The sequence below is a fragment of the Oncorhynchus mykiss genome, chromosome 17 (assembly GCF_013265735.2).
Source record: "Oncorhynchus mykiss isolate Arlee chromosome 17, USDA_OmykA_1.1, whole genome shotgun sequence".
NCBI lineage: Eukaryota > Metazoa > Chordata > Actinopteri > Salmoniformes > Salmonidae > Oncorhynchus > Oncorhynchus mykiss.
The window spans coordinates 81515273-81534306 of record NC_048581.1 but is presented as its reverse complement, the minus strand read 5'-3'; the positions used below and the strand labels follow the sequence as shown (position 1 = coordinate 81534306).

At 42.4% G+C, this 19034-nt stretch overlaps 1 protein-coding gene across 1 annotated transcript in view; it reads right to left on the bottom strand.

Annotated features, from left to right (window-relative positions):
- The window catches only part of LOC110494696 (chemokine-like protein TAFA-2), a 169974-nt gene that overhangs the window by 67855 nt on the left and 83085 nt on the right, over window positions 1-19034 (bottom strand). The window contains exon 2 of the mRNA XM_021569989.2: window positions 7155-7267. Within this exon, the coding sequence (XP_021425664.1) occupies window positions 7155-7266 (112 nt within the window). The 5' untranslated portion in view covers window position 7267. The remainder of the gene's footprint in view (window positions 1-7154; window positions 7268-19034) is intronic.

Sequence of the window (19034 nt, the reverse complement as noted above, 5' to 3'; positions counted from 1 at the left end):
CATTATTTTATTGAATGACGAAAAAACCTGAAGAACACTTAAGCAAAAACAACAAAACGAACGTGACGCTATGACAACGAGTGCAGACACAGGCAACTACACATAGACAATAACCCACGAACCACAATACAAAACAGGCTACCTAAATATGGTTCCCAATCAGAGACAACGACAAACACCTGCCACTGATTGAGAACCATATCAGGCCAAAACACATAGAAACAGACTAACTAGACATGCAACATAGAATGCCCACTCATATCACACCCTGACCAAACAAAACATAGAAACAAACAACAATAATGACAGTCAACCATGGTTACCTACAAGGAAACACGTGCCATCATCATAGCTTTGCACAAAAAGCGCTTCACAGGCAAGGATATTGCTGCCAGTAAGATTGCACCTAAATCAACCATGTATCAGATCATCAAGAACTTCAAAGAAAGAGCGGTTCAATTGTTGTGAAGAAAGCTTCAGGGCGCCCAAGAAAGTCCAGCAAGCGCCAAGACCGTCTCCTAAAGTTGATTCTGCTGCGGGATCGGGGCACCCCCAGTACAGAGCTTGCTCAGGAATGGCAGCAGGCAGGTGTGAGTGCATCTGCACACACAGTGAGGCGAAGACTTTTGGAGGATGGCCTGCTGTCAAGAAGGGCAGCAAAGAAGCCACTTCTCTCCAGGAAAAACATCAGGAACAGACTGATATTCTGCAAAAGGTACAGCGATTGGACTGCTGAGGACTGGGGTAAAGTAATTTTCTCTGATCCCCTTTCCGATTGTTTGGGGCATCTGGAAAAAAGCTTGTCCGGAGAAGACTAGGTGAGCGCTACCATCAGTCCTGTGTCATGCCAACAGTAAGGCATCCTGAGACCATTCATGTGTGGGGTTGCTTCTCAGCCAAGGGAGTGGGCTCACTCACAATTTTGCCTAAGAACACAGCCATGAATAAAGAATGCTAACAACACATCCTCCGAGAGCAACTTCTCCCAACCATCCAGGAACAGTTTGGTGACGAACAATGCCTTTTCCAGCATGATGGAGCACTTTGCCATAATGCAAAAGTGATAACAATGTGGCACGGGGAACAAAACATCGATATTTTGGGTCCATGGCCAGGAAACTCCCCAGACCTTAATCCCATTGAGAACTTGTGGTCAATCCTCAAGAGGTGGGTGGACAAACAAAACCCCACAAATTCTGACAAACTCCAAGCATTGATTATGCAAGAATGGGCTGCCATCAGTCAGGATGTGGCCCAGAAGTTAATTGACAGCATGCCAGGGCAGATTGCAGAGGTCTTGAAAAAGAAGGGTAAACACTGCAAATATTGACTCTTTGCATCGACTTCATGTAATTGTCAATAAAAGCCTTTGACACTTATGAAATGCTTGTAATTATACTTCAGTATTCCATAGTAACATCTGACAAAAATATCTAAAGACACTGAGGCAGCAAACTTTGTGGCATTAATATTTGTGTCATTCTCAAAACTTTTGGCCACGACTGTACAGGGGGTACCGGTACAGAGTCAATGTGATTTGATTATTAAAATGGAAAAGCTGAAGGCAGGAACAGGTTGTGGGTTGTTTCAACAGAGAAGAAAATAGTAAATATCGGAAGAGGCATCGCTGACTTAAACATTTGGTTTCTATTCTAAACAGACAAGAGATTAGACAGAGCCAAGTCACGGCTGGTTCACATAATGCTAGTCATAAGAATTACCTCTGCACCCTGTGATTGGTCGACATCTCTGTCGATGTGACCTTTTTCAGTGAAACATCTATGGTACGCATTATATGGTTGTTAGATTCTCGTTAATTCCTCATTGATCACACAAGACCTGTGTGATAGGTGTCAGGTGATGCCACTGCGACTGACAGGCAGTAGTAGCACCCTCTAGAAATTCAAAAATGAAAATCTCCCATCAAAGAAGACATAAGTATCCAAACCACCATGATATGCTGCATCTCAGTTCAATAGGTGTCACTAAAGTCCTTGGTTTGAATCACCTCCGGCCGTGATTGGGAGTCACATAGGGAGGCGCACAATTGGCCCAGCGTCGTCTGGGTTTGGCTGGGGTAGGCTGTCATTGTAAATAAGAATGTGTTCTTAACTGACTTGCCTGGTTAAATAAAAAAAACATGTTTTTGACTAAAATGCTAATGCATATTTGCATAAAAAAACAAGTATCTCATGGAGCATAAGAACCAGTGTGAGAATAATCCATTAGAGTGCATTACACAGTTTTTACAAAGTATTCACCATAAGCAAATATGCAAATATGGCGCTGGAATGCAAATGAGGGGGAATGACTGCACAATTTCAACTCATAAGCATATCTGCACAGTCTCATGTGACGTTTGTTAAACCTTAAACCCAACATAAACCAACAAAATAAATAAAAAAATCGAATACATTTTGGGATTCAGAGTTTTACAGCATCTATGAGCAGTAAGGTTTAATCCCTTACACTGTGAGATGTAACAGAGTGTGAGCATTTCATCTCCAGAAAAGCAGAGCTGTCACACCGCATCACACAATCAGCTTGGCCAATGTGTTTTTCACGCCCGTTTTCCTTTCCACTGCATTTCAGCATCTGGCCATCCGGCTGCTGACTGACTAACAAATCAGAGAGAGCCTGATTGCTCTTTTCAAAATGAGAGAAAAAAATGGATCTGTTCGTAGTAATGTTTTTTATTTGAATGAAATGAAGCTATTGAAAGATGTCCACACGATTGATGTGTTGTGTGTGATTCAGGCGCACTTTTGATCTAGCGATTTCATGGATCTAAGTTGTATACTGTAGATCACACCAGCAAAAAGAAAAACTGGTTTCTCTGTTCTCCCCCCCCCCCCCCCCCCTCTCATGACTATAACTAATGAATGTGGATGGTGCTTTGGGGGCTTGCAGTCTTATTAATGTGCTTTGCTGTGCTCTCGTCAGGTTACGGTGAAAGGTTCAATTACTCTGGCGAGGCCCCCACCTCAATAAACAGCGGTGCTAAAGAGGTTTGTTTATTGGGCAGACCTTGGCTTGACCTCTGGAGCTGCGGGACCTGCCTTGTGATTACCTCAGTGTTGGCCCTGCCCTCAGAGACCAGTGGCTGGCAACTAGTCCACTTCCCAGGGCTGTCGAGTGGCTGTGTGGTCTGGCCATCTCTTCAAAATCAATCACACTCACTCCGCATAGTGGTGCACCCACCTCTGTGGAAACGAACATGGCTTGTGGCCATACTACAGGCGCTTGGATACTAGTAGATTTTTGGAAGACTAATAATGTACTCAAGTGAGTTTATCATGAACATTTGAAACTTCAGGTCTTTTCCCTGTCTCTAGTAGCCTGGGGTTTCATTTCATCTGGGATCACAGTGTTGCTGTTCCAGTGTTGTTGTTTTGTCTAATGCAGAGACGTCTCTCCAGTCGGGTATCGTTGTGACCTCATTATTTCAATGTGATGTCACAGTTTCTACCTTTTCGCCCAGGGGAGCACTGACTCTCTCCCCATCACTAAAATCACTCTGAACTTCACAGTTCTCCTAAAGCTGCAAATGTCTGTTGTTGTTTTGTTATATTGGCTTTTTGTTCGAAGCCAAAAAAACTACGAATCAATATGTGACCCCCAGAGCACCGTACATTCCTGTCTACATCAGCCTCTCCTCATTTCAGTGTCGCACAACTAATAAGTGTCCATTAATTATTTACAGTGAGATCTGTTGGAGCGAAGAACTGATCAATATGACTGCTTTTACAGTGAGATCTGTTGGAGCGAAGAACTGATCAATATGACTGCTTTTACAGTGAGATCTGTTGGAGCGAAGAACTGATCAATATGACTGCTTTTACAGTGAGATCTGTTGGAGCGAAGAACTGATCAATATGACTGCTTTTACAGTGAGATCTGTTGGAGCGAAGAACTGATCAATATGACTGCTTTTACAGTGAGATCTGTTGGAGCGAAGAACTGATCAATATGACTGCTTTTACAGTGAGATCTGTTGGAGCGAAGAACTGATCAATATGACTGCTTTTACAGTGAGATCTGTTGGAGCGAAGAACTGATCAATATGACTGCTTTTACAGTGAGATCTGTTGGAGCGAAGAACTGATCAATATGACTGCTTTTACAGTGAGATCTGTTGGAGCGAAGAACTGATCAATATGACTGCTTTTACAGTGAGATCTGTTGGAGCGAAGAACTGATCAATATGACTGCTTTTTATTTATTTGATTTATTTCACCTTTATTTAACCAGGTAGGCTAGTTGAGAACAAGCTCTCATTTGCAACTGCAACCTGGCCAAGATAAAGCAAAGCAGTGCGACACAGACAACAACACAGAGTTACATTTGGAGTAAACAATAAACAAGCCAATAACACAAACAAGTCAATGGCACAGTAGAAAAATAAGGTATATATACAGTGTGTGCAAAAGGCATGAGGAGGTAGGCAATATAATAGGCCATAGGAGCGAATAATTACAATTTAGCAGATTAACACTGGAGTGATAAATGAGCAGATTATGATGTGCAAGTAGAGATACTGGTGTGCAAAAGAGCAGAAAAGTAAATAAAATGAAAACAGTATGGGGATGAGGTAGAAAGATTGGGTGGGCTATTTACAGATGGACAATGTACAGCTGCAGTGATCGGTTAGCTGCTCAGATAGTTGATGTTTAAAGTTGATGAGGGAAATAAAAGTCTCCAACTTCAGCGATTTTTGCAATTCGTTACAGTCACTGGCAGCAGAGAACTGGAAAGAAAGGCGGCCAAATGAGGTGTTGGCTTTGGGGATGATCAGTGAGATATACCTGCTGGAACGTGTGCTACGGGTGGGTGTTGTTATCGTGACCAGTGAACTGAGATAAGGCGGAGCTTTACCTAGCATAGACTTATAGATGACCTGGAGCCAGTGGGTCTGGCGACGAATATGTAGCGAGGGCCAGCCGACTAGAGCATACAGGTCGCAGTGGTGGGTGGTATAAGGTGACTTGGTAACAAAACGGATGGCACTGTGATAGACTGCATCCAGTTTGCTGAGTAGAGTGTTGGAAGCTATTTTGTAGATGATATCGCCGAAGTCGAGAATCGGTAGGATAGTCAGTTTTACTAGGGTAAGTTTGGCGGCGTGAGTGAAGGAGGCTTTGTTGCGAATAGAAAGCCGATTCTAGATTTGATTTTGGATTGGAGATGTTTAATATGAGTCTGGAAGGAGAGTTTACAGTCTAGCCAGACACCTAGGTATTTATAGTTGTCCACATATTCTAGGTCGGAACCGTCCAAGGTGGTGATGCTAGTCGGGCGGGCGGGTGCGGGCAGCGAACGGTTGAAAAGCATGCATTTGGTTTTACTAGCGTTTAAGAGCAGTTGGAGGTCACGGAAGGAGTGTTGTATGGCATTGAAGCTCGTTTGGAGGTTAGTTAGCACAATGTCCAAGAAAGGGCCAGAAGTATACAGAGTGGTGTCATCTGCGTAGAGGTGGATCAGGGAATCGCCCGCAGCAAGAGCGACATCATTGATACATACAGAGAAAAGAGTCGGCCCGAGAATTGAATCCTGTGGTACCCCCATAGAGACTACTAGAGGTCCGGACAACATGCCCTCCAATTTGCCAAACTGAACTCTGTCTGTAAAGTAGTTGGTGAACCAGGCGAGGCAGTCGTCAGAAAAACCAAGGCTATAGAGTGTACCGATAAGAATACGGTGATTGTATATGGTGATTATGCACAGTACTGTCTTTTATCGATGGCGGTTATGATATCGTTTAGTACCTTGTGCGGGGCTGAGGTGCACCCGTGACCGGCTCGGAAGCCGGATTTGCACAGCGGAGAAATTACGGTGGGATTCGAAATGGTCAGTGATCTTTCGAAGACTTTAGATAGGCAGGGTAGGATGGATATATATCTGTAACAGTTTGGGTCTAGGGTGTCACCCCCTTTGAAGAGGGGGATGACAGCGGCAGCTTTCCAATCTTTAGGGATCTCGGACGATACGAAAGAGAGGTTGAACAGGCTGGTAATAGGAATTGCAACAATGGCGGAGGATAGTTTTAGAAAGAGAGGGTCCAGATTGTCTAGCCCAGCTGATTTGTACTGGTCCAGGTTTTGCAGCTCTTTCAGAACATCTGCTGTCTGGATATGGGTGAAGGAGAAGCTGGGGAGGCTTTGGCAGGTAGTTGCGTGGGGGGTGGAGCTGTTGGCCGGGGTTGGAGTAGCCAGGAGGAAGGCATGGCCAGCCGTTGAGAAATGATTATTGAAATTTTTGATTATCATGGATTTATCAGTGGTGACCTTGTTACCTAGCCTCAGTGCAGTGGGCAGCTGGGAGGAGGTGCTCTTTTTCTCCATGGACTTTAAAGTGTCCCAAAACTTTTACAGTGAGATCTGTTGGAGCGAAGAACTGATCCATATGACTGCTTTTACAGTGAGATCTGTTGGAGCGAAGAACTGATCAATATGACTGCTTTTACAGTGAGATCTGTTGAGGCGAATAACTGATCAATATGACTGCTTTTACAGTGAGATCTGTTGGAGCGAAGAACTGATCAACATGACTGATTTTACAGTGAGATCTGTTGGAGCGAAGAACTGATCCATATGACTACTTTTACAGTGAGATCTGTTGGAGCGAAGAACTGATCAATATGACTGCTTTTACAGTGAGATCTGTTGGAGCGAAGAACTGATCCATATGACTGCTTTTACAGTGAGATCTGTTTGAGCGAAGAACCGATCAATATGACTGCTTTTACAGTAGGCTACATTATCCTTGCACCTGACCATTGTAAACAACCTCACCTATTCAATGTGATAGCTCATAGCAATGTGTTGTGGTGAGCTTTCTAGCCCAAAATCTCGGCCTGACATCGACTAGTTGGAAGCTACTAAAGCGATACAATGTCAAGTGCTTTGAGGCCCTGGTGGAAGAGATACGTTAAGCCATGTAAATCAAATCCACCATACTGTATAGGAAATATTTTACATTAAGTATTGTGTTATAACATGTTACATAGTAGTTGCTTTGCATTTACCCTGTAATAGTTGAACAGTTTACGTTATTGCACATTGCTGACAGTAATTACACACCATCATTATGATGAGGATGTGTTCGACGTGCCCATAGAGATGCATACAGTATCTACTGTAATTGTGTTGACATACCTATGTGACTTCTGTGTGACGAAGCGAGGGTCAGCTGTCCCCAGAGAGACACCAGACAGACGGCCAACAGAAGCACCCTTCTGCACACACTCCGTAGGTCTCTCTCCCGCATTCTGAAAAGACAGGGTGGGGAAAATTTGTTCAGTCACATATCAGTCATTAGGGCATTTTTGGGGTGTCATGCAGGAGTGGCGTAGCGACAACACTACAGCACAACTCCAATAACATGATGCGATCTCTATTGTACTCCACACATTTCACTGTAAGGTGACTACAACTACACCTGTTGTATTCGGGTGCATGTAACAAATACAATTTGATTTGAATAAGAGTAGGTTCCATGTCAGCTCTGCCCTGCACAGAGACAGCAAGACAAAATCACAATGGAGAAAGCAACTGGCTTTGTGCATTGGACCCTTTACGAGCACTAGTGATCAGCATCATCTGTCCCATCCTGCTGATACAGTACAATGTGGCTTCCTTCCCACAAACCAGAATAACAGATTCAGGATCTTAACTTGATCACCCTGTTGCTGGGTAACTTTTTGGCAATGCAGGAAATGAAAAACTTGTATTGTATTTGAGGTTTCAAAAAGCTTCTGAAGCTTGTAATTTCCACTTAGAAATTTCAGACTTAATTTTCCATTATGAAAAAAATATCAGCTCTTACAAAAATGCAGTGCTTTCCTTCCACCACTGTGAATTCCAGTTTACTGTTTGATCGACTGCAAGGATTCGTGTTTCGCATAGCTTTCTTCACAGAGACGAACACACCCATGTTGATTCAGTGTGAACTGACTTAGGTAAATAACTTGTTAGTAATCACGTGTAAACATACAGAAGAGAGGTGCTTTTCATTTCTCCTAAAATTATGTGTTGTATTATCTTACCAAAACATAGCTACAGGAACGCTGCAGCAACCACAAACCCACCACAACCTCCAGTATTGTACTTCTCTATAGTCCAAGAAGATCTACAAATAAAATGTCTGACTGGCCCTTATTCCCCCCGTTTCCCTCTTTATAAATGACGTCTGACTGTCACTTATTCCCGTTTCCCTCTTTATAAATGACATCAGACTGTCACTTATTCCCGTTTCCCTCTTTATAAATGATGTCTGACTGTCCCTTATTCCCCCGTTTCCCTCTTTATAAATGACGTCAGAATGTCACTTATTCCCGTTTCCCTCTTTATAAATGACATCAGACTGTCACTTACTCCCCTGTTTCCCTCTTTATAAATTACGTCTAACTGTCCCTTATTCCCCCGTTTCCCTCTTTATAAATGACGTCTGATTGTCCCTTATTCCCCCGTTTCCCTCTTTATAAATGACGTCAGACTGTCACTTATTCCCCTGTTTCCCTCTTTATAAATGACATCAGACTGTCACTTATTCCCGTTTCCCTCTTTATAAATGATGTCTGACTGTCCCTTATTCCCCCGTTTCCCTCTTTATAAATGACGTCAGAATGTCACTTATTCCCGTTTCCCTCTTTATAAATGATGTCTGATTGTCCCTTATTCCCCCGTTTCCCTCTTTATAAATGACGTCAGACTGTCACTTATTCCCCTGTTTCCCTCTTTATAAATGATGTCTGATTGTCCCTTATTCCCCCGTTTCCCTCTTTATAAATGACGTTTGATTGTCCCTTATTCCCCCGTTTCCCTCTTTATAAATGACGTCTGATTGTCCCTTATTCCCCCGTTTCCCTCTTTATAAATGACGTCTGATTGTCCCTTATTCCCCTGTTTCCTTCTTTATAAATGATGTCTGACTGTCCCTTATTCCCCCGTTTCCCTCTTTATAAATGACGTCTAACTGTCCCTTTCCCCCATTTCCCTCTTTATAAATGATGTCTGACTGTCCCTTTCCCCCCGTTTCCCTCTTTATAAATGACGTCTGACTGTCCCTTTCCCCCCCATTTCCGTCTGTCTTTCACTTATTCCCTTGTTTCCTTTCCCCCTCCTCCCCCTAGAACCAGGAGGGAGGTTACTAGGTAATAGTGTTTGGGTGGTCTGTCTTGGCTAGCATTTCCCAGCTCACTAATCTTCATGTAGTGTTCAGGGTCTGTTGTCCAGTAATACAGTGTGGCTGTGTAAGAGGTCCTGGGAGAGGACTACAAACAATGCAATCAGAGGCTCATCTTATTGCCAACAGAGCATGCTCCGCTCACAGGAAAAAACAGCCACAAATCACAGGCATCCTTTCAACGCCTTTGCAGAGTATCCACTTGAATTAGTGAAAAGATTGTTTTCATGCAAAGAGCTTAACTCTTGCTTATTTGGCAGTGGCTGGTGAAGGGAGTAGAGAGGGAGACATCAACAGTTGTAGAGCTGGGTGGCATCTAATGGGAGGTTCTATCTACTATTGTCTATGTAGAGGAGGCTTCTCTGATGGCTTCTGTCAAGTACAACCAGACCTGGATTCGGATAGTATTTTTTTCCCTTTCTTTGAGCGTTTCATTCAGCCAGCCTTGAGTGCCAGATGGGTGGGTTTTTGAACCATTTTGGGGCAATTCCATTTTGACACCTGGTTCTATTGCGCCGCCAGGTAAGATGAACAGCAAGAATGGAAATAAAACAAATACTATTTGAACCCAAGTCTGGGCACAACCTCCATCTACCTAACCAGACCAGACCAGGCCACCGTGTTCAGGTGGCTTAAGGGACTTGGAAAACAGGACAAGTATCCCCCTGATAGAGATGATGATGGGACCAGGTGGCGTATCAGAATGGTTGGGAGAGGAATGGAAAACCAGCTGAACAGGTGAAAATATCGCTTGGTGTGTAACGGTTGTCTGACGAGGAGGAGTAGTAGGAAGGATCGGAGGACCAATGCGCCGCGTGGTAAGTGTCCATATTGTTTAATAAGAAATATGAACAAAAAACGACAACATGAAATAACAAAACCGAAACAGTTCTGTGTGGAACAAACACTGACACGGAAAATAATCACCCACCACTCAAAAGTGAAACCAGGCTGCCTAAGTATGGTTCTCAATCAGGGACAACGATTGACAGCTGCCTCTGATTGAGAACCATACCATGCCAAACACAGAAATCCCAAATTATAGAAAAAGTAACATAGACTGCCCACCCCAACTCACGCCCTGACCATACTAACACAACGACATAACAAAGGAACTAAGGTCAGAAGGTGACATGGTGACTACTGGTCCTAGACCTTTATGTGCTTTATTTAGCCAACTCTGACTATTGTTGTCACACCATCCATGTATGGCATGACAACGATTGTCAGACGAGTTGGCTCAACTCCATGCATGGCAACAATTATAGAGGAGTTGGCTCAGGCACATACAGGTCTGGGACATAACACCACCAGGGTAGTTGAGGGAGGCTGAGGGATGGTCTTTCTGCATACAGTGGGGCAAAAAAAGTATTTAGTCAGCCACCAATTGTGCAAGTTCTCCCACTTAAAAAGATGAGAGAGGCCTGTAATTTTCATCATAGGTACACTTCAACCATTACAGACAAAATTAGAAAAAAAATCCAGAAAATCACATTGTGGGATTTTTAATGAATTTATTTGCAAATTATGGTGGAAAATAAGTATTTGGTCAATAACAAAAGTTTATCTCAATATTTTGTTATATACCCCTAGTTGGCAATGACAGAGGTCAAATGTTTTCTGTAAGTCTTCACAAGGTTTTCACACACTGTTGCTGTTATTTTGGCCCATTCCTCCATGCAGATCCCCTCTAGAGCAATGATGTTTTGGGGCTGTTGCTGGGCAACACGGACTTTCAACTCCCTCCAACGATTTTCTATGGGGTTGAGATCTGGAGACTGGCTAGGCCACTCCAGGACCTTGAAATGCTTCTTACGAAGCCACTCCTTCGTTGCCCGGGCGGTGTGTTTGGGATCATTGTCATGCTGAAAGACCCAGCCACGTTTCATCTTCAATGCCCTTGCTGATGGAAGGTTTTCACTCAAAATCTCACGATACATGGCCCCATTCATTATTTCCTTTACACGGATCAGTCGTCCTGGTCCCTTTGCAGAAAAACAGCCCCAAAGCATGTTTCCACCCCAATGCTTCACAGTAGGTATGGTGTTCTTTGGATGCAACTCAGCATTCTTTGTCCTCCAAACACAACGAGTTGAGTTTTTACCAAAAAGTTATATTTTGGTTTCATCTGACCATATGACATTCTCCCAATCTTCTTCTGGATCATCCAAATGCTCTCTAGCAAACTTCAGATGGGCCTGGACATGTACTGGCTTAAGCAGGGGGACACGTCTGGCACTGCAGGATTTGAGTCCCTGTTACTGATGGTAGGCTTTGTTACTTTGGTCCCAGCTCTCTGTAGGTCATTCACTAGGTCCCCCCGTGTGGTTCTGGGATTTTTCCTCACTGTTCTTGTGATCATTTTGACCCCACGGGGTGAGATCTTGCGTGGAGCCCCAGATCGAGGGAGATTATCAGTGGTCTTGTATGTCTTCCATTTCCTAATAATTGCTTCCACAGTTGATTTCTTCAAACCAAGCTGCTTACCTATTGCAGATTCAGTCTTCCCAGCCTGGTGCAGGTCTACAATTTTGTTTCTGGTGTCCTTTGACAGATCTTTGGTCTTGGCCATAGTGGAGTTTGGAGTGTGACTGTCTTTTATACTGATGACAAGTTCAAACAGGTGCCATTAATACAGGAAACGAGTGGAGGACAGAGGAGCCTCTTAAAGAAGAAGTTACAGGTCTGTGAGAGCCAGAAATCTTGCTTGTTTGTAGGTGACCAAATACTTATTTTCCACCATAATTTGCAAATAAATTCATTAAAAATCCTACAATGTGATTTTCTGGATTTTTTTTTCTAATTTTGTCTGTCATAGTTGAAGTGTACTTAATTACAGGCCTCTCTCATCTTTTTAAGTGGGAGAACTTGCACAATTGGTGGCTGACTAAATACGTTTTTGCCCCACTGTACATACTGTATACAGACTGTATAATACACGTCTCCTTCTCAAAACCCATTGGAGGAGAAGATCAGAGGCGAGGGACTTTCAGAGGCTTTCTCATCCAATGGGATTTTGAGAAGGAAACGAGGAGAGAGGACGTGAGGAGTATGCAATTGAGATTTTCCCACAGTACATCTCCAAAGCTTAAAGATGCAGTATTTCCTGGTTAATGACAGAGATGAGTCGTTGGGACCAATCGGGCAGCTGGGTGGACAAAGCTGACGTGTCGTGGTTGGAGGGCAAAACAAACCGGTGTTGTTGTTGTTGAGGCTGTTTTTTTCTGTGTGATGCAGCTGGCTGTGTGCCACTTGTCATGCCCCCGAGCCAAGCCAAGCCAGGACTACTCTCTCGCAACAGAACCTAGATAAACATGCATCTTTCTAATGAATTAGATAGAGAACATCTGGGCATACTAAATAGCATACCAAACCGGCTTCATTGAATTATATTTATAAGGGTTGATCATTAAATGTTTTCTGGTTATGCAATTAATCATATTGCACAGAAATCAGCAGTTATTCACAAATGAATCCCCCCCAATGTGTTGTACCTACCAAAGACAATACAATATGTATAGCAGCTCTGAATTCCTTAAAATGAAACCACAACATGGAATTTCAACACATTTCTCATACCATATATTGTAAATAAAAGCATACTGTACAGTGATTTGACCAAACCTACATACAGTATCAACATTGAATCACCTTATCAAGTTTGTTTTGAAGGAAAGTTAAAAGGCAAAACAATTAAATACAAAGTGAAATGCTACTTTAACCGTGGTAAGAAGAATTCTCCCAACAAACACTCCAACATATTGGACAGAGTGAGTCAGCAATGCAGGCTTGGGTTGCACTCTGTACCTGATTTCTAGAAGAGTGGTATGGTTTCAGATGAGAGGCTCAGCTGGCTTATTTTCTCTAATTAGTCCCTTTGGAATTCTTCCCTACATGTGGGAAGATGCCTGACATATTTATTTTTGCTCCTGCTTCTAAACTCCCTCTCATTCCTCCACTAAGGGATGTACTGTAGCCAAACTGTAGAGATGTTCAGGATGGAACAGGATGTACTGTAGCCAAACTGTAGAGATGTTCAGGATGGAACAGGAGGGATACTGTAGCCAAACTGTAGAGATGGTTCAGGATGGAACAGGATGTACTGTAGCCAAACTGTAGAGATGTACAGGATGGAACAGGATGTACTGTAGCCAAACTGTAGAGATGGCTCAGGATGGAACAGGAGGGTTACTGGAGCCAAACTGTAGAGATGTTCAGGATGGAACAGGATGTACTGTAGCCAAACTGTAGAGATGTTCAGGATGGAACAGGATGTACTGTAGCCAAACTGTAGAGATGTTCAGGATGGAACAGGATGTACTGTAGCCAAACTGTAGAGATGTTCAGGATGGAACAGGAGGGATACTGTAGCCAAATTGTAGAGATGGTTCAGGATGGAACAGGATGTACTGTAGCCAAACTGTAGAGATTTTCAGGATGGAACAGGAGGGATACTGTAGCCAAACTGTACATATGGTTCAGGATGGAACAGGATGTACTGTAGCCAAACTGTAGAGATGGTTCAGGATGGAACAGGAGGGATACTGTAGCCAAACTGAGCTCCTAACCTCTGGGCTCTCTGCCTGAACATGCTAAGCTAGGCTGTAGCACAGTTTCGGTCTGGACCAGCTTTAGACCTTTAGATCTGCTACAGTATAGTACACAGAGGGTTGAGATGTAAAGAAGAAATTACTGGAATGATTTCATGGCAGGAAGCCAGAGAGGAAAACAGAAGGGCATGCTAAACCAGGCCTCAGGTGTATTACAGGTTCATGGTTCATGACCTAAAGACCAGTTGATAATCAATAGATTACCAGTATATCAACCAGTAGATTACCAGTATATCACCAGCAGATCAGCAGTAGGTTAACCAGTATATTACCAGTATATGTCACCAGTATATCACCAGTATATCGTGAGTATATGACCAGTATATCACCGGTAGATAATCAGTAGTTAAACAGTATATCACCAGTAGATCATCAGTAGATCATCAGTAGGTTAACCAGTATATTACCAGTATATTACCCGTGTATCACCAGTCGATCATCAGTAGGTTAACCAGTATATTACCAGTATATTACCAGTAGATCATCAGTAGGTTAACCAGTATATTACCAGTAGATCATCAGTATATCACCAGTAGATCATCAGTATATCACCAGTAGATCATCAGTATATCACCAGTAGATCATCAGTAGGTTAACCAGTATATTACCAGTATATTACCCGTATGTCACCAGTATATCACCAGTATGTCACCAGTATATCACCAGTATATCGTGAGTATATGACCAGTATATCACCGGTAGATAATCAGTAGTTAAACAGTATATCACCAGTATATCACCAGTATATCACCTGTATATCATCAGTATATCACCAGTAGATAATCAGTAAATCATCAGTATATCACCAGGAAATCACAAGCATATCACCAGTATATCACCAGTAGATCATCAGTAGGTTAACCAGTATATCACCAGTATATCACCAGTAGATTACCAGTAGGTTAACCAGTATATTACCAGTATATCACCAGTAGATCATCAGTAGGTTAACCAGTATATTACCAGTATATTACCCGTATATCACCAGTATATCACCAGTAGATCATCAGTATATCACCAGCATATCAACCAGTAGATTACGAGTATATCACCAGTAGATCATCAGTATATTACCCGTATATCACCAGTAGATCATCAGTAGGTTAACCAGTATATTACCAGTATATTACCCGTATATCACCAGCATATCAACCAGTAGATTACGAGTATATCACCAGTATATCACCAGTATATCACCAGTATATCACCAGTATATCACCCGTATACCCGCATGTCACCAGCATATCACCAGTATATCACCGGTAGATAATCAGTAGTTAACCAGTATATCACCAGTAGATCATCAGTAGGTTAACCAGTACATTACCAGTAGGTTAACCAGTATATTACCAGTATGTCACCAGTATATCACCAGTAGATCATCAGTAGGTTAACCAGTATATTACCAGTAGATCATCAGTAGATCACCAGTAGATCATCAGTATATCACCAGTAGATCATCAGTATATTACCCGCATATCACCAGTAGATCATCAGTAGGTTAACCAGTATATTACCAGTATATTACCCGTATATCACCAGTATATCACCAGTAGATTACCAGTAGATCATCAGTAGGTTAACCAGTATATTACCATCATCAGTAGGTTAACCAGTATATTACCCGTATGTCACCAGTATATCACCAGTGGATTCCAGTAGGTCATCAGTAGGTTAACCAGTATATTACCAGTATATTACCAGTAGATCATCAGTAGGTTAACCAGTATATTACCAGTATATTACCCGTATGTCACCAGTATATCACCAGTAGATTACGAGTAGATCATCAGTAGGTTAACCAGAATATTACCAGTAGATCACCAGTAGATCATCAGTATATCACCAGTATATCACCAGTAGATCATCATTAGGTTAACCAGTATATTACCAGTGCATTACCAGTATATCACCAGTAGGTTAACCAGTATATTACCAGTAGATCATCAGTATATCACCAGTAGATCATCAGTATATCGTCAGTATATCACCAGTATGTCACCAGTATATCACCAGCAGATAACCAGTATATCGCCAGTAGATAACCAGTAGATCATCAGTAGTTAACCAGTATAGTACCAGTATATTACCAGTATGTCCCAGTAGATAACCAGTATATCACCAGTAGATAATGAGTAGATTACCAGTATATCATCAGTATATCACCAGTAGATAACCAGTAGATAACCAGTATATCACCAGTAGATAACCAGTAGTTAACCAGTATAACATCAGTATATCACCAGTATATTTCTAGTAGATAATCATTAGATCACCAGTATATCACCAGGTTATCACCAGTAGATAACCAGTATATCACCAGTATATCCCCAGTATATCACCAGTAGATCACCAGTAGATCACCAGTATGTCACCAGTATATCACCAGTATTTAACCAGTATATCACCAGTATATGACCAGTATATCACCAGTAGATCCCCAGTATATCATCAGTATATAACCAGCAGATAACCAGTATATCCCCAGTATATCAGCAGTATATCACCAGTATGTCAACCGTATATCACCAGTATGTCACCAATATATCACCAGTAGATTACCAGGATGTCACCAGTAGATAATCAGTAGTTAACCAGTATACCACCAGTACATGACCCGTATATTACCAGTAGATAATCAGTAAATCACCAGTATATCACCGGTAGATAATCAGTAGTTAAACAGTTTATCACCAGTATATCACCAGTATATCACCAGTATATCACCAGTATATCACCACCAGTATATCACCAGTTTATCAGCAGTATATCACCAGTATATCACCAGTTTATCAGCAGTATATCACCAGTATATCACCACCAGTATATCACCAGTTTATCAGCAGTATATCACCAGTATATCACCAGTATATCACCAGTATATCACCACCAGTATATCACCAGTAAATCACCAGTATATCACCGGTAGATAATCAGTAGTTAAACAGTATATCACCAGTATATCACCAGTATATCACCACCAGTATATCACCAGTTTATCAGCAGTATATCACCAGTATATCACCACCAGTATATCACCACCAGTATATCACCAGTAAATCACCAGTATATCACCGGTAGATAATCAGTAGTTAAACAGTATATCACCAGTATATCACCAGTATATCACCACCAGTATATCACCAGTTTATCAGCAGTATATCACCAGTTTATCAGCAGTATATCACCAGTATATCACCAGTTTATCAGCAGTATATCACCAGTTTATCAGCAGTATATCACCAGTATATCACCAGTATATCACCAGTATATCACCACCAGTATATCACCAGTAAATCACCAGTATATCACCGGTAGATAATCAGTAGTTAAACAGTATATCACCAGTATATCACCAGTATATCACCACCAGTATATCACCAGTTTATCAGCAGTATATCACCAGTATATCATCAGTAGATGTCCTTGTAGCACCCTACTGAACCCTATGGATAACCCAGACTCAGCTCAAAATATAGCACACAGGTGAGTACATCATTAGCATGTAACATACTTGCCAATGGTGGAGATGGTCACTTTCAATACCACTAGGCATGACAGAGTGCCAGCCCTCGACTTTGCGACACACTGAATAACTGACACATGTACAGATTCTTTGAGAATACTTAAGCATGGTCTGTGGCATGCAATCAAGGAAACAAAACCCAAACATTCTGGAACGTAAATGCAATTAACATTGGAGCATATGGCTAGATTGGCAGTGGAATGCAGAGTTGAGTGGATTTCTATTTATGGCATCACCCTACTTTGGTAAGAGCCAAAGACTTAAGAACCAAAAGCGTAACCCACAGAGATGGGAATTTCAATACTTTTAAGAAAATATGTAGATCTATTTCAGATTGATTTGAAGTGATGCATAATCAATGATGCATCCACTCTTGTCTAAAAGTTAAGGTTACAACCAGTAAAGAACATCATGGGAAGACTTCAGTTGGGTCTTTAACCATGACCCAGGGGTAGCTTGTTGACACCCAATTGTATACATTCCAAGAAATCATTTTGAAAACAGAAACACTATGGGCGATGTTCTAAACTCGGACTTTCACATACAAATCATTCATTTATGTCAATGGGAGACTTTGTGAGAGTTAAACTTCCAGTTTAAGTGCACGGATCTCAAGTCAAAATACTGCCTTATGATGTATAACAGATTAGTTTAAATCTTGGATCAATCCTGCACACACAAAAAGTATTTGTCTACCAGTTGGTATGGGTGAAGATTAACTCAGCTCTGTTGCCCTCGGCTTTGGAAGTATGGATTTAGAAAATATATTTGGGGTGAGGCTTATGAGTCCAAGGCACCCACCCAGTGCTCGTCTATGGTGCGTAGAGAACTCCTGCCACGGTTCTGTTTCTGAACCAATCAATTAGAACTAGCGCCATTGTGCTTCCAGGGAAATAGCAACAGCATTCTAAGAGCTATTAGTTTGCACTATTTAACAATGGCTCCAAGATATCTGCTCCCCCTTTACAGACACAGACACTCTCTCCCCTGGTTCTCTCTCTCTCTTTTTCCCTCTCCCCTCTTTCCCCTTCTATTTCCCCATCTTTCTCCCCCATCTCTCTCTCCCTTCTCTATCCCGGCCCTCTCTCTCTCTCCCCCCTCTCTCTCTCTCTTCCCCCTCTCTCTTTCTCTACCCCCTCTCTCCTCGCTAAACCCCACTGATTTGCATACTTCTTTTTGGTTCAATAACCCACCACAAACACACTGAGAGCGACTGGCAACCTTTATCTCGTCTTAAGCTGACAACCAAATTGGGGTTAGAAGTTGAATGAAGCCCCAACAGAATTCAGCAAACCAGAGTAGAGAAATGCGGCTGAATCTCAGAGTTCACTCCCCACTGGGGTCTCAGAGTTGGCAACATTAGTTCCAGTACTGGAAGAGGCTGACAAAGCCCTGTTGGCCCTGTTAACGGAGCTAAATTTGGGAAGGCTGACCTGGCTGAAAAGATCCCCTCCAGTTTATAATATGGCAGAGGTCATCTCAATAATGTTGGAGCTCCCCTGCCTGCCACGGGTAGTCCATAATGCCTGGCTGCACTCTCGGAGTTCTCCGGGTTTATATGGTCCCGCACACACGCATGCACCCACACACACACTCCTGACTCATCCACTCTCCTCCCAGCGTGTTTTGGGCAGTGCACTCAGGGTGGATAACCTAGGGAAGAGGTGAGGGCTCAGATAACTATTGTGTTGCTACAGAATACACCCAAGACCACA